The sequence below is a fragment of the Malaclemys terrapin genome, chromosome 19 (assembly GCF_027887155.1).
Source record: "Malaclemys terrapin pileata isolate rMalTer1 chromosome 19, rMalTer1.hap1, whole genome shotgun sequence".
NCBI classification, from domain to species: domain Eukaryota; kingdom Metazoa; phylum Chordata; order Testudines; family Emydidae; genus Malaclemys; species Malaclemys terrapin.
The window spans coordinates 13,046,216-13,067,334 of record NC_071523.1 but is presented as its reverse complement, the minus strand read 5'-3'; the positions used below and the strand labels follow the sequence as shown (position 1 = coordinate 13,067,334).

At 47.5% G+C, this 21,119-nt stretch overlaps 1 protein-coding gene across 3 annotated transcripts in view; it reads left to right on the top strand.

The window, feature by feature from the left end:
* Positions 1–21,119, top strand: part of CA6 (carbonic anhydrase 6) — a 39,190-nt gene that overhangs the window by 2,847 nt on the left and 15,224 nt on the right. Inside the window, exons 2-6 of one of the 3 annotated variants that reach the window (XM_054009243.1) lie at positions 8,547–8,626; positions 10,023–10,115; positions 12,186–12,368; positions 15,892–16,040; positions 18,048–18,143. In XM_054009243.1, coding sequence (XP_053865218.1) covers positions 10,037–10,115; positions 12,186–12,368; positions 15,892–16,040; positions 18,048–18,143 — 507 coding nt within the window. In that variant the 5' untranslated portion in view covers positions 8,547–8,626; positions 10,023–10,036. Of the gene's footprint in view, positions 1–8,546; positions 8,627–9,909; positions 10,116–12,185; positions 12,369–15,891; positions 16,041–18,047; positions 18,144–21,119 lie in introns of those variants that run through there. The other 2 variants (XM_054009241.1, XM_054009242.1) reach the window with 2 other exon arrangements.

Sequence of the window (21,119 nt, the reverse complement as noted above, 5' to 3'; positions counted from 1 at the left end):
AGTATATTTGCAATGTAATTAAAAAAAAAAAAAACAACGAATATTACAATCAATTTGCAGTAAATAAATAATTCACCTACTTGTTTCGGTGAGTATTTAATGCTTGTGAAAAGCACCAGATTGATAGGACTGGACAGAAACATCCTCTATGCATGGAACAAGTACAGCATGGGCAACAGCAATATGAGTTTCCTTTGCATTGCCCGCCCCCACCAATCTCAGCCTTAGCCTGAAAGAATCATGTTTAGCTCCCATACACTCACACATGCTCTCTGAGCCAACTCAGACTTTGTCTCTCTGCTTAGACTGCCAGCAAGGGAGCCCACTAGTGCCCAGTGTTTTGTTTTGTTGTGAAATATGCACCGGCTGAACAGGAACTGGGCCGAAATCACTCGCTCAGAGGCCCCGACCAGGAAATAAGGGATGTCAGCACTGCTTTCAGGAGGTGTGATTGCAGTACGTGTAGACAGCTAGCTAGATCAAAGCTACTTTGAGTAACAATAGTATTGAAATTGCATGGCCCCTTCAACCATCTGTGCTGCAGCAGCTTCTCTGCTATTGTTCCTGGAGCTAGCTAGATTAAGGCTACCTTTGGTGTGCCGTCTCCAGACTGCATACCCATTGTAACCGTTTTTACCACTACTAGCCTAGGCTGGGTGTGCAGGGTCGGCCACCCACTTTAACCATCCTTTGGACTATACAATCCATTCCAGTGTTGTTTTTCTGTCGGTTTCTCTTTTCTGATGTGCTGTTTGCAGGGGCTTTCTGAATACAACTGCGGAATGTAGCAAGCACATGCTAATCCATTAATTTAGTTCACTGAATTCTGATTTGAAGCAAGGTGAACAATAGGAGTGAACACTGAAGCTGTATACATCTGACCCACAGAATAAATACTGCACCTAAGCCTCTGATGGAGGCTTTACATCCTCCTTTTTCTCCCTCTATTGCAAAGTGCCTAAAGGCTTTGCTCTTGGTCCCTTCTGGGATGATCTCTGCTAGCTTCAGCCTTGGACATCCCTACTTTTGGATAGTGGCCAACTTTCCATTCCCTGATTCACTCTATCTCGAAAGTCAGTTTCTGGTTACACTGTCACATCCCACTACTAAACACGTCAAGAGCAGGGCCGGTGGAAGGATGTTTCGCGCCCTAGGCGAAACTTCCACCTTGAGGCCCCTCCCCCCCATCCCTGAGCCCCGCCCTGAGGCGCCCCTCCCCGGCGCGGCAGCTCCCCCCCTCCGCCCGGAGGTGCCCCACCCCAGCTCACCCCTGCCCCGCCTCCTCCCTGAGTGCTGTCGCTGCTTCACTTCTCCCACCTCCCAGGCTTGCGGCGCCTAAGCTGATGGGCACCGCAAGTCTGGGAGGCGGGAGAAGTGAAGCAGCTCACCCCTGGTCCACCCCCCCACCCCTTGCTGCAGGCGGCCCTCCCCGCGCTTCACTGCCCCAGCTCCCTCCGCCTAAATGCTGGCAGCGACCGAGGCGGCCGAAGATCCAGCCGCCGCGGTTGCTGCCGAAGAAAATGGTGCCCCCCAAATCCTGGTGCCCTAGGCGACCGCCAAATGGTTGCACCAGCCCTGGTCAAGAGGCCTCTTTGCCCTCCATCTTCCATTTCACCACCACGCTCTTGAATCCAGCCTCAGTTTGCTCGAACTCTGAACTTCCGGTTTCTCCCACAACTTCCACGGCTGCTAGTTAGTCTCATCTGCACCTTCAGAACATCATTGGGAAAGGCATTTATTTAGACCTGGCTCTGCAGAACTTCTTATTCTTGAACCAGTCACTCCCCATCTCCACTACTGCAATCTCCTCTTCTATCCACACTTCTCTCTTGATCCAGGGACTAAGAACACATCCCTCCCATCACTTGCTGCCTCCCTCTGAGGTGCTGTATTAGTCTCAGTTGATACCTTTTGCCTTACAGCCTTCCTTTACTCCTTATCTGATAGCACAGTGGTTCCCAAACTTTAATAACCTGTGAACCCCTTTCATTAAAATGTCAAGTCTCGCGAACCCCCTCCTCAAAATGAATATTTCCAGGGATTTTCTCCTTTACCGGAGTATAAATTATAAAAGCAGTGATCTTGGAAATATAAAATTTGTTTTTATGACATGCTTATTACATACTATTATTAATTATTAATCATTACAGTATTTATTACATTATGAAAATGGCAACGCTCTTCCAAGATCTCACTTTCGTAGCTTGTATCACTTTGAATAAGCATGTTATAAGATAAGGCTCCTAGGTTTCATCAAGGAGTATCAGATGTGAAAGAGCATGAAGGTATTTAAGAAGCCAACTCAAAGAGTTCCTCCTACACAAGCATTCAGGTCTTGAGCAGTCCAGGCAAACAACGCACATTACAACAAAGCTTAAACTTGTTCTTCATAATAATTTTAAAAACAAGACTAGCTACCTATTTAATTTTAAAAACAGCAAAAAATATCCACCCCCCTTTCTATTTCTTATAAGGAGTCTTGAAGTTTGATGACTATGCTTGCTTTCATCTGCTTAGCTCTTGGAAGTCCAGGGGCTCCAGGCTGCTGGCCCCATGCTGCCCGGGGTTCCTAGGGACAGCTCCACCATTAGGGAATTTTTTCCTGAGAACCCCCTGTAACATTTCACGAACCCCCAGGGGTTCTCGAACCCCAGTTTGGGAACCATTGTGATAGCAGATCCTGTCTGTAAGGAGGGGGTGATCCACTGAGCACACCAGACTGGGAGTGAGGAACTCCTGAATTTGGCTCTGTGGCCTCTTCACCTAACCCAGAAGTGAATAAGGCAACTACTGCACTTCATAATTAATTATCACCATTACTATTTGTTTAGGGCCTAGAGTGTAATGTTTCCACACCTCAACTGTACAATTAGGTTGATCACACTCATCTACCCTGTGAGGCAGTGGCAGGGGTTAGTTAGTTACTGTTTGTAGAGCGCTTTGAAGCTGAAAAGTGCTATATAAGGGCTATGTTATTGTTTCTATGTATGAAGGACTCTATACAAAACTAAACTGTATTGTATTTGGCCACTGGATGTCACAGCTGCTCAACATACAATACAGTATGGGGAGGGGAGGGAAAGAAGTGCTTACCCAGCGACAGAGTAACAACAGCATTTCCAGAAATTGTTTTGTTCTGCATGGAGTATGTGTTTGTTAAGGGGGTCGGGAGTTTTTGTTTCTTTTTACATTGTTTTTACTGATTTTCAGAAATACAGAATAGCAGGAGTGCTTTCTCTGCACGTTATACAACAGGGAGTCAGGAGCAGTAGCTACAAGCGACACACAAATGCAGCCGTGTTGTCCCCATGCAGCTTAACCACGTTCAATTAGTTTAGACAGGAGAAAAGTGAAATCTAATTTCGGGCATGTTTACAAAAATCTGCAAAAAGAAGTGTGCTCTTAAGTAAGGTTAGCTAACCTGTGTTAACGAACCTGGGTTAACTAACCTGGGTTAAAACAGCGCTGATGCAGCAACTCACCTTTTAACTCGGGTTAGCAGCTCAAATTCAACTCCAGATTTCCCCATAGGCTTTAATTTGGCTTTTAACTCAGGTTAGCAGCTCGAATTGCTGTGTCTTCACTGCTATTTTAACCCAAGCTAGCTAACTGGAGTAAAGAACACACTTTTTTTTTTTTTAAATGTAGACATACCCATCATTTCCTTTTGCCCTGAGCAGGAAGGAAAAAGAGAGGGATGGTCACCAGTATGACCTACCCCTGGAGATGACAGGACTCAGTGGGTGACAAACACTGCAGTCAAGGAGTGTGAATGCAGCCTGTGTAGATATATCTGAGTTGGCTTTAATCGGGTGCCAGCAGCAAAGCAGCCTAGGGCAGCACATGCTTCTGCATGGGCTGTACATGCCCACCAGGGACTCTGGGTAATAACTTGCGCAGCTAGCCCACACTGAAACCCGTGCTGCCGTGGCTTCTCTGCCACGGTACCTGAGCTAGCCAGATTAAAGCCAGCTTGGGTACGTCGACACAAGCTACAGTCACATCCCGGGATTGCCGTGTAAAGGCTGGATTACTAATGCCATCACAGCCCCAGATTTGGTACAAGGAGGCCCTTCACGAGGGAAGGAGAAGGGGAAATGCCCTCAGACAGGGGAGGAAGAGGCCAAAACCCTCCTAAAGGAAAGGAAAACCCTCCTAAAGGAAAGGAGAGCCCTCGAGATGTGAGGACTGGGAGAGCCCCCACCAGGGAACTGAGGGCATGTTATAATCAACACCTTTGATTAGAAAATGAACACTGCGGCCAGGAAGCTGTGCGCTCCATGTAGCGACTGGTTTGTATATAACCATAGCCGCAGTGGGGCCACATGGAAGGGAGAAGACAGCTATGAAGGCTGTCCCCTCGCACTGGGTCGCTGCCTCCATCCCATCCACAGAAACTCCCGGTAGCCCACTGACCACACCGAGAAACAGGGAGGGGTAGGAGCTGGATAACAGTTGATCTAACACAGCATGGCTGCCTTCTAAGTCCTGACTCCCGGAGTCAGGAATTAGTTAATGCTGCCCAGAGAAGAGCTGGCGAGCTCTTGGGAGCCCAGTATGTAGGTCATGGCGCTCGGGTGCTGGTTGCCAGTCAGTGCATCTATCTGGGTGGCACTGCTGTCTGGGGAAGTGTGCCGAGAAGGCACACAGGGACAGCCCCTCTGGGGGAATGCCTAGGGATCTGCTGGGGGGGGTGCCAGGAATTCCTGGAGATCCTCAGGATACAGGGCCTAATCTGCACCTGTCCCATCACAGCACCCCTGGCCTCCCGTGGAAGAGGGGAGGCTGAGCCAAAAACATAGTTTCCCCCCATCCCATGCACTATCTGGGACTCATGGCTGCCAGGCTGGCATTGGGGGTGGCGGGGATGCCACAAATGAAATCTCTCACAAGAGCAAGTTTTTGTTAAGGGACCGGGGAAACTATTGGGAGTGGGAGGAATGTGGTTCATAACGATAGTTTTGTTTCCCCAGAAAATTAAGGTAAAAATAAATCAAATAATTTTTTTCCACCACAGCAGTCTGTATAGGTCCAGTGCAGAGGCCTCCCCATGCCATTGTGTCTGTGGATGTTGTTGATATTTTTGCTGACTTGCCACGTTTTAGCAGAGCTGTTGCTTGCTATGCAGTAGGCAAACCTAAATGTAAACGAGCTGGCATCAGCTAAACTGAGATGTAGTATGAAACAGCTTAATCAGTAACGTCCTTATCTAAGCCACCCTTCCAAACCTCTGACGCTTGGGTCAGTCCCAGGAAATATGGCCATGTTCACAGGGTGTCACCTGGCCCATGTGAAAAGCGGGATACCCCTAAATTTAAAACTATTTGTCCTGCTGCACCAGTTCTGATCATCCATCCGAGTGTGTAAGTGAAACACGGGTTTGCATCATGTCCCTGCTTGGAAGCACCGGCAACTCCTCGACCTGACCCCTCCTCTTACTTCCCAGACCACTGCTAAACAGTGCTCCACCCTGCCTCCCTCACATCCCGCCCTTCACACTCCCCCCACACCTCAGTGATGCTTCCCAAAAGTCCATGCAGTCCTGTGAGGACCCTTCCTCCAAACCCCATTCAGAACACCAGGAATACGTATGTAGTGCCCACTGCTTAATCTAGAGCCATGGTTCTCAACCAGGACTACGTGTACCCTTGGGGGTATGCAGAGGTCTTCCAAGGGGTACAGCAACTCATCTAGGTATTTGCCTAGTTTTACAACAGGCTACATAAAAAGCACTAGCAAAGTCAGTACAAACTACAATTTCATACAGACAATACTGCTGTATATACTATACACAGAGATGTAAGGACAATATTTATATTCCAATGGACTTATTTTATAATTACATGGTAAAATGAGAAAGAAAACAATTTTGCAGTACAAGTGTGGCTGTGACACTTTTGTATTTTTCTGTCTGATTTTGTAAGCAAGTAGTTTTTAAGTGAGGTGAAACTTGGGGGTACGCAAGACGTACAGGGAGAACAGGGAAACGCCATTCACTTTTGGGAGAGGCCCACAAAATGCCCTGCCTTCCTCCAATCTCCCTCATTCAGAATAGCAGTTTATGGAGGGGAGTGTTTCCTACAATGCTAGCCCATGCAGCCTTTGCAGGCATTACTCCAGGGCTGGGACCTAGCCAATCTGCAGCTCCCTTGGCTGGCTTTCTGTTTTTCACAAACAGCTGTCAAGAAGTATGAATATTTTACTCAGCCCGGCTCCAGCAGGAAAAACTCTGTTTGAAGAGGCATTAGCCTCTATTAACAAACACTAAACATCCAGGATGAGGGCAATCTGGTTGTCTGGAGTCAAACAACTAGCTCCTAGCCAAATGTTCCTCAGAGCTGGGACTGATCCAGCAAACTCCCATTGACTTCAGTGATTGAATATGTGGTGTCCTGGACCAAAGGGGCACTAATGAAGGGTCTGTCTATACTGCACACTAGGCTCAGGTCTGTGGGGCTTGTGGACCCGAGTTTTCCAAGCCTATAGTTGAGCATGCGGACTGCACTGCACACCTCACAGCCACACTAACAAGTTCACACTGCCTGACGCAGACCTTCTGACTCAGGTTTGTGGCTCAACCTGCGTCCACATTACAAAATGACAGGGCTTTAGGCCTGAATTTCAGTGGGGTAATAGGACCCAGGTTCTGAGTGCTTGCTGACATGAGTCAGACTGATTTGTGCGCATACAGAAGGAGGGCTTGGGTTCAAACCGGAGTCAAAGCCTGGTCTTGGTGTGCAGTGTAGACATAAATTTAGATGCTGAGCCAGCTACTCCAGTGCAGGATCAAGGCTGCTGTGTGATTGTACACATTCCTGACTGGTAAGGGGGATAGGATAGTGGTATCGTCAAGGATGGGTCTGAAATTGGAACCTGACCTGAGTTCTTTAGCTGCCTGAAATAGAAGCAGCATCCTGGCTGAAGCCAAATTTAATTGATGGTACAGAGTGAGCACAGGGGAAAGATGAAAATAAGGAAGGACATTCAAGCACTGGTGTCTGGAAGCCAAGTCTGTGGGGTAAAAGGCTGATTTCCCCCTCTACTTTGTGGGGCTGGAGTCTAAGTGCATCCATGGGCAAGCAGCCTGCCTTTGTACCAAAAACATGCTAAGAACATTTATGCCTGAGCTATCTAGACATAGAATGTGCTGTTGACCAAATTCAAGGGTCGAGATGGGCCCAAAGCACAGTCCTGCCAGCTCCAAACAGCCCTGGCCCTTTGGTAGATGTTTGAATCAGAGTTTTGCTGTTGACTCCTGCCCACTCTTTTTTTTTTTTTTTAAATAACTGACCAAACCAAAACCCCAGCTCTGAATACCTCAGAACTTTGGCTCCAAACCGTGCAGCAGAGCCCATCTCTCATCAAATGTATCAGTTTAATATCGGTTACCTCCTCTAATGGGGGGATCTAAGCCCTCTCCTTGTAGGGGATGGCTCCTAGGAGCTAATCATTCATCTTCATCTCTAGTTACTCCATTGCTGTAACAGATCAGACCACTGGTCCATTAAGTCTAATATTCTGCCAGTAGAGGCCACTACCTGATGCTCCAGAGAAGGGCAGAACCTGCACATAATGCACTTGCCCATCTGTGCAATGCTTTACATAGGTAGAAGTTCCTTCCTGACCCTTGTATCAACCAGCTTGTACCCTGGAGCTTGAGATTTGTATATGCTTAGCATGTACAATTACAAAGGTTTTGCTAAGATGTATCTCTTGCAGATACATCTTAGCAAAATGCTGTATTGATTGAGCTGTAGGGGGCGGTAAAGTGATATTTAGGGCAAAAAAATTTTCCACCCATCACTGTCCACCTGCCCCTTAGATACTAGAATTTGCACCTGGAATCAGCACAAACCCAAGGCCAACATTTTCAAAAATGGCTACTAATTTTGGTTGCCCAGCCTGAGACGGTTAAGGTCTGATTTCTGGAGTTGCTGAGCACGTACAGTGCCTGCTGATTTCAGCTATCGTTTTAGGTGAAAGTGGGCATGGGATGTCTCAGGTTGGCTCCAAACAATGGAAGTTCCCACAATTCGTGGCCACTCTTGGCCTAAACTGCTTGTTTGTCCTCCCGAAAACTCCAAGTAAATCCCACGGCTTGGGCACTGCGCAGAACGGCTCCATGTAACATGAATTCACCCCACCTCCAGCAATCCTGGCACCAGCACAAGCTTGCAATGGGCTTCATTTCAAAATCTCTGTATAACCCCTAGGGAGCTGATCAATAAAGGACAGGCTAGGGAAACAGATTGTCCCTAAATAACATCCATGTTCAATGCAAGTCAGGCTGGGGGACAGAACAAAACTAGATAAATTCATGGAGGTTAAGTCCATTAATGGCTATTAGCCAGGATGGGTAAGGAATGGTGTCCGTAGCCTTTGTTTGTCAGAGGGTGGAGATGGATGGCAGGAGAGAGATCACTTGATCATTACCTGTTAGGTTCACTCCCTCTGGGACACCTGACATTGGCCACTGTCGGTAGACAGGATACTGGGCTGGATGGACCTTTGGTCTAACCCAGTATGACCATTCTTATGTTCTTAAGGGGTGCTTTGGTGCAGAAGTGACCTCCTGTCTAGTTCGTCCTCCGATATGGTCCTGTGTGGAATTCTGGAGCGTAAACAGGTATAAACCCCTCAAATTTCTACCTCAGCTAATTCCAAGGACTATTTACCCAACTGGATACACAAGGATTATGAAATGCATTGCAGGACATGTTTGATTAGTTCAGTCCTTACACAGTTCAGTGCAGCTGTCAGAATAAATGACTTCGGGGGCGGAGGGAGGGGGAGAGTACACATCTGATTAAGTAACTCAATAGTTCAGCAGTTCCCAAACTTTAAAACACACGTTGTGTGGGATAAAGAAGCAGGAAGGCCTTTTAAAATTAACCATTCATGGACAAACAATTAGATTAAAAACAAAACAGCATTTCCCATTCTTCAGCTTCGTGCAAGCCCCAGAAAGCCAAGTTTAAGTGAAATCTGCAACTCCCGTACCTGTTTTAGCTGTGGCTTTCTTAAGTCATCGCTGCTAGGCAGCGGAACATTATTGAAACTGGCAGAGACAGCGAGGGCAGAAGTACTGGAGATTTTATTGATATGATTGATCTAAGCACCTTCAATGTAAAATCCATTGCAATAGCAAAGTACTTCATGGAGTCTCTGGCATTTCTCCCTTTTTGGGGAGAAACGCTTCTTGCAAGAGGCTCTGATTTTATTATTCATTTTGGTTTGGGGGTATTAGTGGTAGGGGTTTATTAGGCAGGGAGGGGGTGCAGGTTGCCAAGGTTGTTCTTAGAACAGGACTGCAGCATGGCAGACAGGAGACCTGGGGGGTCTATGCTCAGCTCTGCCACTGACTTGCTATGTGACCTTGGGCAAATCACTTGAGGCCAGATTTTAAAAGTATCAAGGCACCTAAAGATGCAGCTAGACACCTTAGTGGGATTTTCAAAAGCAGTTTCATGCCCACGACCCATAGATTTTAATGGGGAAAATCTGGCCCTGGCGGTGGGAGTTGAGAACCTGTAGGTCCCATTGATTTCAAACATAGCTGTGGACACTCAGCACCTCTGAAAATTAGTCCCTTAACCTCTTTCTGCCTCAGACTCTGCGAAACAGCTCTGCTTTGAGCTCTGAGGCATAAGAACGTTAAGTGTTAATATTCGCAAGGCACTGTTGTACGGAAGCTCACATCCCTGCTCAGTGGGAACTGCCAGACAGGAAAAGTGGGCAGAAAAGTATAGATCAAGTGCCTGTCAAAAGGTGACCTCAAGAGCATTAGTGGAGTAACCTTCTGTTTCATTAGAACTAGCAGCCTCTGTCAGCAGATCAATAAAATGCTTTTAGCAGTTGTAGCTGGGAGCTCATGTAAAATATCCCTGGTGGTGGCAATTGTTTCAGCAGGGAGGGGACACGGAGGGGACAGATAGTGGAAGGGCTGCACTTTGAGTAAATTGTTATTTACACTTTTGGGGATTGTCAAAGAAATGCATTGCCCAGCTCCGTTCTGATTTCAGACATTGCAACAGCCATGAGGATTCCAACCACCTTGCTGCACCTGCTCCTTGTGCATCTCAGCGCCTCTCATACAATACACTGGACATACAAAGGTAATGAGTACAAGCAACAACTGCTTTTTAAATGCTGCTGGCTCCACGAGGCTGCTAACACAGTCACCTGTGCTTGGAGCTAAAGCTTGGCTTTTCAGCTTATTAAAAAAACATGGCAGCTAATTAATTTCACTTCATTGATGATCACGTATCTTAAACATGGTTCTTTTCACTGCCAACCTTCTCAATTCCTTTGTGTGATTGGGACACATTGTCAGACAGAACAATAGGTTGCAAACAACGAGAAAAATCTTTACAGGGCTTTAGAATAAAAGCTGACCTTTTGCTGAGCCGCGAAAGAAAAGAGCTTTCTCTTCAGATAACTGCTTGCTCACTATTTTACTTTCACAGCCTGCGGAACGTGGATACAGAGGCAGGGGGCTGTTTGTTTGCATATTTGCCCTCATGTGAAATTTTGCTTAATTCTCAGTTCTTTTCAGAATCTGATTCTGTTGAAGTCAGTGGGAGTCTTTCCATGGATTTCAATGGGCTGGGAAGCAGGCTGCCACAGTGGGGGAAAACTAAAGTTCTTGATTTAAATTTTTTTGTTTTAAATGGCAGTTAGCACATTGGGCTGCTTTCAACAATTACCTTAAAAATCTTTTCACCAACATCTCCTGAACATCTGTGCAATTACCTCACTGATGCATGTCTGGGAATTAAACTACAGTACCTGCAAAAACTGACTTTCCCAAAGTAAAATGAAAGAAAAGAAGAGGTCTCAAACGTTGAAAGAGGTTTATAACAATGCAGTAATAATAAATAAATAGAAAACCATTGGTCAGATGCTGAAATAGCTTTGAACAATTAAAAGATTAAAAAAAATGGTTAAAAAGCCAGGCCATCACCTTGTACTGTTGAATTCCCAGTGGGAGATTTCAGCAACAGCTTAAGGCTTTACCTTGGCTGTGGTATTCTGAAATAGATCAATGTGCTATAAATGGCAAAGGGAACTGCTGGAAAAGGAAGAATGGATTTCCATATTGATTCTAAGCCAGAGCAGTGACAGAGGACATAAAAATGCCATAAAGTCCTGAATACAACAGTACAGCGAGAGCAAAGCCTCCAAAGATTAAAGCAGTACTTAATTATTTGGATGGCACTGGGCTTGGGGGGAGGGGGAAGAAGATGTTAAATACTTAGATTGAATTGAAGTGGAAATTGAAGCAGAAATGTTATTGCTTTATATATTAAAGGGAGGGAATGTTAGCTAGTGATTTAGAGCAGATGCGTGGCAAACCAGGACTCCTGGGTTCTATTTCTACATCTGTGACAGACTCACAAGTGTGACAAGACACTTAACTCCCCCATGACTCAGTTTACCACTGTCTAAAAAGGAATTATTATTTACCTACCCTAAAGAGGTAGCGTATGGTTTAATCAGTGAAAATAAATCAGTTTGTTATCCTCAAATGAAAGGTGGGACTGAAAGTGCCAATTCTTATTAGTAAAGCATTGACCAGTTACTTTCTTAGCAAAGAGCATTCAAGGGACCAAAGAAGCTCTAGCCAGCAAACTAGACAAAAGTTAGGAAAAAACACGCAAGAGGTTTAATTTATTTGAAACCCTCTCTCCTTTTCCCTTCCTTATTTCCTTGATAGTGCCTATATAATTAAAAAAAAAAAAAGTAGAGAATTTGCTGACAATCTGCTGTGGGCCCCCACCTCCGAGAAACTGAGACAATTGGCTTAGTGCTGTTCATAGCTTTCAATGTAGAAGAACCCAGACTTCATGCCTCTGGCCCCTGGAATAGCTGTAAACATCACGGTCTGTATAAACACCACTTCTATTTCAATACAGGTTCAGCCTCCAGCCATTAGTAGAGATGGGATATTAGGGGAGGCAGGTTTCCTGCCTGGTGGTGCCGTTGTCATGCAGCCAGAATGATGCATAATTGTCACACTAGGGAAGATAGATCAGCCTTTCAGGCACTTAGTTCCTGGCGTTATAATAATCAGAGGGGGATGCTCTGCGGCCCTGCTGCTGAGCAAGGAACAACTCATCGCCAATGAGCCAGCAGCACTCATGCCGCCTTGTAAGAACCTGCTCTGCTTCTCCTCGGCCTTGCAGCGGGAGAGCTGGATGAAGTGCACTGGGGAAAGCACTTTGCAGCCTGCGCTGGCAAGCACCAGTCCCCCATTGACATTCAGAAGAGGAAAGTGAGGTACAACCCGCAGCTGATGAAGCTCGAGCTGAGTGGTTACGATGGACCTTTGCAGGGGAACTTCACCATGACCAACAACGGGCACTCAGGTAAGCAGCAGGGGCTTGTCCAACTACCTTCCCTGCCCCAAAGAGGAGGGCAACAGGGCTGTGACATCACTGCTAATCTCAGGAGGGTGGCAGGTCACTGCCTCCACACAGAACATAAGAATGGCCATACTGGGTCAGGCCAAAGATCCATCTAGCCCAGTATCCGGTCTACCAACAGTGGCCAATGCCAGGTGCGCCAGAGGGAGTGAACCCAACGGGCAATGATCAAGTGATCTCTCTCCTGCCACCCATCTCCACCCTCTGACAAACAGAGGCTAGGGACACCCTTCCTCACCCAAGCAGGGACTGGAGCATCTCTCCTTCCATAGCCATGGACAATTGACACTACATCTAACCCTAACCAGAGGCTGTAGAATTACCTGGAAACTGAGAACAGGCCTTGGGATTTTCACCTTTACTACCTCATGGAATGACCTAGACAGTCACTATGGCCCAGTCCTGCTCCCCCTGGAGTCAACAGCAGAACTTTAGACCTCTTGGCCTGATCCCAAGAGGTGCTGAACCCTACAACCCCCATGGGCTGCACCGGGAATTGCGAGGGTCTGGCCATTAATTCCCATTAGGTAGGGAACAGTAGGCTCTATGCCAGGTGCCAAGCAGCTGTTGGGTGAAATTCACCCCTTGCCAAGGCCTATCTGTTGTAGGCTTCACAGGGACTCAAGTGGTGCTGAAGCCTTGGCCTCCTCCAGTGCGAAGGGGTGAATTTTACCCCCTGCTGTCTTTTTCAATGCAAGAAGCGAAGCAGCAGGCAGGTGTAGGGAATAGATCTTTACCAAGTATGCAGATAGTCCAACGTTACTGTAGAGAGGCCCGTTTGTCCAGTAGCAGCCTGGCCAGTTGCCTTCCATTCCTAAAGGCCAGATGTCACACCCAGCAAAGTCCCTCCTGAAAACTGACCCTCTTTCTCGAGTCCCACTATCATATCTGCAGGACTGGGCCCAATGTTTGCGAGTTGTTCATGGGAAAAGATAGAAAACCCTCCCTAGGGTATAGATATTCATTAGTGGGGATCACCCTAATCACACACTGTTCCACCTTTAAATAGTAAATACGGTCGGCCTGGAATACATGCCCTTACATTTCAAATGGTGCCAAGTAGGATGGATTCATTATTACAGTATTGTCAGTATGCATAAAACCCCACTCGCACATTGTAGAGCAGAACTTTATCACACATATTCCCTGGCATATGCATTGGCATCTTGCCATGGCTAGTCATCCCATTATTGGCCCATCACACCCTGCATCCCTTTTCTGGTAGGCTAGGTAGCAGGCATGTGCCATGAATTAGCTGGTTGGCAGCAGCATGGATTCCTGCCAGTGAGGGGAGAGAGTCTCTCCTTGCTGAGCAGATACTTTTAGAGAGTTATTCAGGGCACGTGTATGCAGGAAACCAATTAACATGGGGGGAATATTTTTAGCTGACAGAAATCCTACTCTCAGACAAGGTTGTTTTTCTGAGCTCCACTGTCCTGATCTTGCTTATTTCAGTTTCCCGCTTTGTCATCTCATTCTGGTCTCCTAATTTTGCCGATTTTCCCAAACTGCTGGAAAAGCCTGTCAGCAACACACATACAATCAAGAGAAAGAAGAGTCTATTTGCATTTCTCTATGAGACATTGGTTGGGGGGGAGAGAGGGCAGATTCAGCATTTATACACTGGCATTTTGTTCGTGTATACGAGTATTAGAACTACAATTCCTTGCATTTTGGGCCTGCTTCTCCCTGGCTTTGCACAGTCATCATTTGCTCCTGTGCCAGGTGAGTGTAAAATAGAATTCTGTACTCACTTCCATGGAAGGTTAACTAGGGGAGGATTTGCAACCTCTGCACAGACATAAATGAAAAGGTACCAGGAGTAAAAGGGGAAATCAGACCACCTGTTTTCAAAACCACTTCTAAAAACCCTTAAAGTAATTCACACAACAACCCTCCTGTGAGGTTGGCAAGTAATATCAGCCTTGTTTTACAAGATAGAAACAAACCTTGAGGGGCTTGATGTCAGAGTTAGGTGCATGCCTGCCTACCTTTGAGGTGTCTGGACCTATGTGAGTTGCTTGAGGCCCCTTGGGGAGTCAGAGCTGGCTTAGAATTTGGGAGTTCCTGGCTCCTAGCCCTCTGCAACGTCCTACCTAAATGATGCATCCCTCAGTAAAGAATTTCCTGGCATTGGGGGAGGGGGGGGGGGAGAGGAAGATAAGTTATTTCAGTCTTCCATCAAAGACAGCTGGAAGATAAAGAGATTCCCCATCTTCTGTGGAAGATCTTATTCCAAATGGATATTCCTTCACTCCATCTGAACAGGGAGAAGGGACAGATGCAGGGGAGGGACACAAGTGGTGAAACATACTGTCTCCTGAGTGAGACCGCTCTAGTTGTATCTCTAAGAATCATAATGGTTAAGAATGCCTATTTATCACACTTACGCCCAACCGTTCACTTGAGGCTTCTGGGGTCAGTGTTATCTGCTCCACTACCTGCAAATTAATTCTTGCAGCTTTATCTTTCAGGGCTCTCACCATTTTCCTACACTCTCATTAACATCGAACTACTGACTTGCCAGCCAGGCCATTTTAATAATGAATGTGAGCTAAATCCCGGAGTCCTTATGCACAGCTGTATTGTAGTCAAGCAGAATTTTGCTACAGGCTTCACGGGGAGTGGGAAAAGACTCATTATAGTGCTCTCAAGCAAGAGCCTCAAGCCAGGTCTACACTCAAAGTAGAGTCAACCCAGCTATGTTGCTTAGGAGTGTGAAGAGTGCATGCCCCTAAGCAATGTAATTAACCCAACCTAACCCCACCTCCTCCCTTGCGTAGACATCTACCTACCGCCTCCAAGGCCTTGTCTACACTTGAAACACTGCTGCAGGCTGCAGCTGTGCTGCTCTTGCATTTCAAGTGTAGACAAGCCCCAAGTGGGCCACAGCAGGAGAGGTTCTGCACATCTTAAGCTGATGGGAGTTACAATGTTTAGCAGGTTCTTTGCACTACAGCAGGGTAAAGTTTGTCAGACAAAAGTTTTTTTTTTGGGGTGGGTGAATAAATAGTTTTAGATTGATGGACAAAAAAATTTCAGCTTGGGTTGAATTCAGGGAGTAGTTTAGAGAAAAAAAATTAGAAAGAGGTGAAATGTTTTGTTTGGACAGCATTGGCCTGGTAAACCCAGGGTTGTGAGTTCAATCCTTGAGGGGGCCATTTAGGGATCTGGGGCAAAAATCTGTCTGGGGATTGGTCCTGCTTTGAGCAGGGGGTTGGACTAGATGACTGCCTGAGGTCCCTTCTAACCCTGATATTCTATGATTAAACCCTCAGTAAAGATAGCAGCATTTGGCTCTTTGGTTTCTAAAGGAGATTACCCCACCAGCAGGAGCAGCCCCATTGAGTTCAGTGGAACTGCTCTCCCCACTAAGCCATATGCACCGTATTAAATATCTGCAGCATCAGGACCAGCTGCATCCATTTCTGTTCATCTCATGTCATCTTTTTCTCCTGTCTTGCAGTCCAGATTGATTTACCACCCACCATGCGCATCACCAAAGGGCTCCCAAGCGTCTTCACTGCTGTCCAGATGCACCTGCATTGGGGCGGGCTGGACCTGGAGACTAGCGGCTCTGAACACACGGTGGATGGAATGAGATACTTCGCAGAGGTACCTGTTTAAGGGGAGACATGCGTCATCCTCATAAAGGGAGGAGTTGCCTTCTTCCCCCTCGTGGGAAAAAAAAAAAAAAGGCAGGAAAAATCATGTTAAAAGAAAAGCTCTGTGGGCAAACAGCTCCCTGTGAATTGCTTTAAGTGTAGGGGGCTAGAAATCTGGAGCAACGCCACTGAAGTCCATGGGCCTGATTTGCCACCACCTTGGCTAGTCACCTCCCCTTGTTAGAGGAGAATGCAAAGTGGATGTAAAATGCTACCACTAATGTGAGCGAGAGGAGGATTCGGAGATGGGTGCATTTTACACCCATCCTGTCCAGATGGGTGCAAAGGAGGTAGAAAATTAAGGCATAACAAGCAGCAAAAGTTGGGCCAGGCCTTATTTCTGCCCAGGTTCCATCCCTGCATGCTATGGGCAATAGAGAGATTGAGACAGAAGCAGGGCCAGCTCCAGGTACCAGCACAGCAAGCAGCTGCCTGGGAAGGGGCAGCACGTCCAGGTCTTCAGCGGCGGGTCCTTCAGTCCCTCACGGAGGGAAGGACTTGCCGCTGAAGAATGAAGCGGTGATGGTAGAGCTGCCGCCGAAGTGCCGCCGATCGCTGCTGGAGCCAACCCTGGGCAGAAGCCCCTATAGTTTGAGGTTCGAGTCTGATCAGGCTGTTAGGTTGCAGCCATTGCCAAAAAACAGACTAATTGACCGAGGAGGGGGTTATTAGAAGAAAGTACTAGCAAGAATAGAGAGAGGGGGTGAAAATCTCTGTTGTTCCACTAGCCAAGGCTCTTTCATGTTGTTTAGAAATAAGACTCCAGCCCTTGACTGTCAAAGGTTCCCCGACTGCTTTATCCACTGTCTTCCGCATGGTTGCTCTTTGCTTACAGTGGCAGGCCAAAGTTCACCACATGCATTGTGATGTGTGTGTGGGGGGGAAAATACAGAGCTAGAATTAATCTCCATCTTAGCTGTTTGCCTCAGGGCCCATTCTGTTACAGCCCAGTTCACAAAAGGGAGCTGCCAAGCCTTGGCAGACAAGATCATGTGCAGCAAAGGGCCAGCCCTCAGAAAGCAACAAGGATGGCAAATGCTTTCCTCCGTCTGATGCTTGTAGCTGCGGAGTTGCAAAGGCAGTTTAATAGGAGCTCAGGGAATACGTGAATACATTTTAATTTTTTCCTTATATTAGGCCTGATCCGGAACACAATTAAATGAAAAGGAAAAACAATGCTCATGGCAGCCAAGGGGGTTTGGATCAGGCCCGTAACATTTGTTTTCTCAACTGCTCTTTAATTGCAATCATTGCAAGAAGGGGCATCAGATGTTTTTCCTTCCTACTTTTAAAAACCAGGAGGGAATCCCGATTACTAGTAATACACAGTTATTGGCTCTTTGGTTGGCAATTTGGTCAGCCCTCAGGCCAAACCACCAGGTTTGCTGCTGCACAAGGACTCTCTTCAGCATCTGTTCACGAGCCTCACCTCCACAGGCAGCAAGCAAAGAAAGGTCTTCTTGCATTGCACTAGCACCTAAAGGCCCCAAATGTGAGGAGGGACCTACTATGCTAGGTGCTGTACAAACATAGTAAGAGTCAGTCCCTACCCTGAAGGCTTTGCATTCTAAAGAAAGAGATTAAGTGACTTGGCCAAGGTCACAAAGTAGGTCAGTTGCAGAGCCAGGATTAGAACCCAAAGTATCTAAGTCCAACACACCAGCTACTGTGGACCATGCTCCTGCTTTAGTCACACCTGCACAATCCTAATCGAACACAGGTTTGTGATGAAGAATTTGGCCCTAAATGTTTAAGTGTCACAGAGGATAGAAATTTGGTCCTAAAATATTTTCCCATACCCATGTTGCCAAAGCCTTGGGTGTCTGCATTCAGGTCAGCAGGACCAGGAGACGGTTGGGCACTGGCTATCCCTTCAGTCTAAGACTTATTTCAAGAGCTGGAGGCAGCAAAACCACAAGTCCCCAGCCTTGGACTGACCTTGTCTTGTTCCCCACAGCTGCACATTGTCCATTACAACTCCGGCAACTACTCCAGTTTTGAAGAGGCAAAAGACAAGCTGAACGGGCTGGCAGTGCTTGCTTTCCTCTATGTGGTAGGTTGTAGCTCTACAGGGAGAGGGAACAGGTTGGTGAGTAGGTATGGGACATCATTATTAGTAGTAATAGTACTGCAGTAGCATGTAGTGGGCCTAACCGAAGTGTATTTGTTGGAATTGTAGGCGGTCACTTTAAGAACAAGGGTCAGAACTAGCTTGCAGGCTAGGGGGGCTCTGATCGGAGTCAATCTGGAAAGAACCAGCTTAAAGCTAGGTGGGGTGAATTGTGCCCCTCTGCCTTAGGGAGCAAGCCTGTTCTCTCCCCATTTTGGGGTGCTTGTGTAATTCTGAATACTAAGGAATAGAGCAGAGACACACTGCAGCCTTCCAACAGGAGTATTTAGGTTTCCATCTGATTTCTGCATGCATGCTGTGAACACAACACCAACCAGTGCAGAGCCCCATTGGGAAAGGCACTGTATGAACACATAGTAAGACAGCCCCGTCTTTGCAGATTGACCAGACAAGGGGATACGGGGCACAGGGAGGTGAAAGGACATGCTCAAGGGTAGTAGCAGTTAGAAGACAGAGTTGGGGGGAGAGGGAGAGAATCCAGAACTCCTGCCCTAATCCAGTGCACTATTTTCTGGACCACAACAGTGGTGGAAGGTGCTTGCTATAGACATTCCTTATGCTTGCTGTAGGTTATTGGCTTTTCAAGGGTCACCGACTGCAGAACACTACTGAGATGGGTCATCACCCCTCAGCTCATGCAGCGGTAGAAGGCAGACAGAACACCACCAGAAGCTCAGTTTGGCCAGGAGGGCTTTTGTGAAGGATTGGAATGGACATTAAGAGTTACCATCCACAAGACATGCCAAGGTTGTTCTTCTGAACTATTTGTTAGACCGTCACTGAGCTCAGGAGTGGGCTAGAGTCTCCAGAGACAGGGGGTAAACCTCAGCAGGTGCAGAGAAATCCACTCACCCCTTTCTCTAGGGGGCAACATGAGCTCCACAGCAAAAAGCACATTGGCACAGGGGCAGCTCTGCAGCACCCAACACAAAGGAACACAAATTGGAATGGTCACCACAACGGAGTTCACCTGCCTGGTAACAGAAATAACATGATCCGAGTCCTTGCAGAGACCCTGCTTCATGCTTGGAAATATTTCCAGAGTAAGATTTTTGTGGAGTTCCATGCATTTGAAAGGTTTTGGAATTAAATCTATTTAGGCACGGAACACACATGGCAATTCTGCTCCCCCACCCCCAAAGTGCTCCTTTTTCCTGCTCTGGGCAGAGCCCTGTTTGGGAAATAAGAATCCATTCCCCATTCAGTCATTGGCCTCTCTGCCGAGACTGCCCGTGGCCAGAACACCCTCTCTCTAGCTCTACCTCATGGCAGGGGATGGCCTTTCAGGCACCTCATCTTCCAGGAAGACCCAAGTGGGAAATGAACTTTCCACAGTCCAGACTACCTAAAGCAAGACTTCCCTTCAGGGTAGGGTTGCCAACTTTCTAATCATGCAAAACCAAACACACTAGCTACGCCCTTGAGGCACTGTCCTGCCCCTTCCCCAAGGCCCCACCCCCCTGCTCATTACCTTTCCCCTCCATCCGTAACTCTCCCCCCACTCTCACTGGGATGGGGGGTTGGGGTGCAGGAGGGGGTGAGGGCTCCCCTGGGGATGCAGGCTCTGGAGTGGGGCTGGTGATGAAGTACAGGAGGGGGCTTCAGGCTGGGGCCAGGACATTCAGAGTGTGGAAGGGGGCTGTGGGTTGAGGCAGGGAGTTGGGGTACAGGAGGGGGTGAGTGCTCTGGGCTGGGGCCAGGGATGAGGAGTTGGGGGGGTTCAGGGCTGGGGGGTTGGAGCTCAGGGGGTTACCTCAGATAGCTTCCAGTCAGCAGCATAGGAGGGTTAAGACAGGCTTCATGCATGTCCTACCTCCACACTGCACCCCAGAAGCATCCAGCAACAGGTCCAGCTTCTATGTGGGGGCGGGAGGAGGTAGAGGGCAGGGCAGAAGGCAACACACGCTGCTCTCGCCTGCAAGCATCATCCCCCCCAGCTCCAATTGGCCACAGTTCCCAGCCAATGGGAGTGCAGAACTGGTGCTCAGGGCAGGGGCAGCACACAGAGCCCCATGCCCCCCCAACCCACAAGGGGACCTGCTGACTGCTTCCAGGACACAACACAGTGCCAGAACAGATAGGGACTAGCCTGCCTTAGCCCTGCAGTACCAAAAACCAGACACCTGGCAACCCTACTTCAGGGGTCAAAATTTTTAAGTCTTTCCACACAATTTCTAGTGACCTTAGAATCATAGAATAGAATCATAGAATATCAGGGTTGGAAGGGACCTCAAGAGGTCATCTAGTCCAACCCCCTGCTCAAAGCAGGACCAATTCCCAACTAAATCATCCCAGCCAGGGCTTTGTCAAGCCGGGCCTTAAAAACCTCCAAGGAAGGAGACTCCACCACCTCCCTAGGTAACGCATTCCAGTGCTTCACCACCCTCCTAGTGAAATAGTGTTTCCTAATATCCAACCTGGACCTCCCCCACTGCAACTTGAGACCATTGCTCCTTGTTCTGTCATCTGCCACCACTGAGAACAGCCGAGCTCCATCCTCTTTGGAACCCCCCTTCAGGTAGTTGAAAGCAGCTATCAAATCCCCCCTCATTCTTCTCTTCTGGAGACTAAACAATCCCAGTTCCCTCAGCCTCTCCTCATAAGTCATGTGCTCCAGACCCCTAATCATTTTTGTTGCCCTCCGTTAGACTCTTTCCAATTTTTCCACATCCTTCTTGTAGTGTGGGGCCCAAAACTTGGACACAGTATTCCAGATGAGGCCTCACCAATGTCGAATAAAGGGGAATGATCACGTTCCTCGATCTGCTGGCAATGCCCCTACTTATACAGCCCAAAATGCCATTAGCCTTCTTGGCAACAAGAGCACACTGTTGACTCATATCCAGCTTCTCGTCCACTGTGACCCCTAGGTCCTTTTCTACAGAACTGCTACCTAGC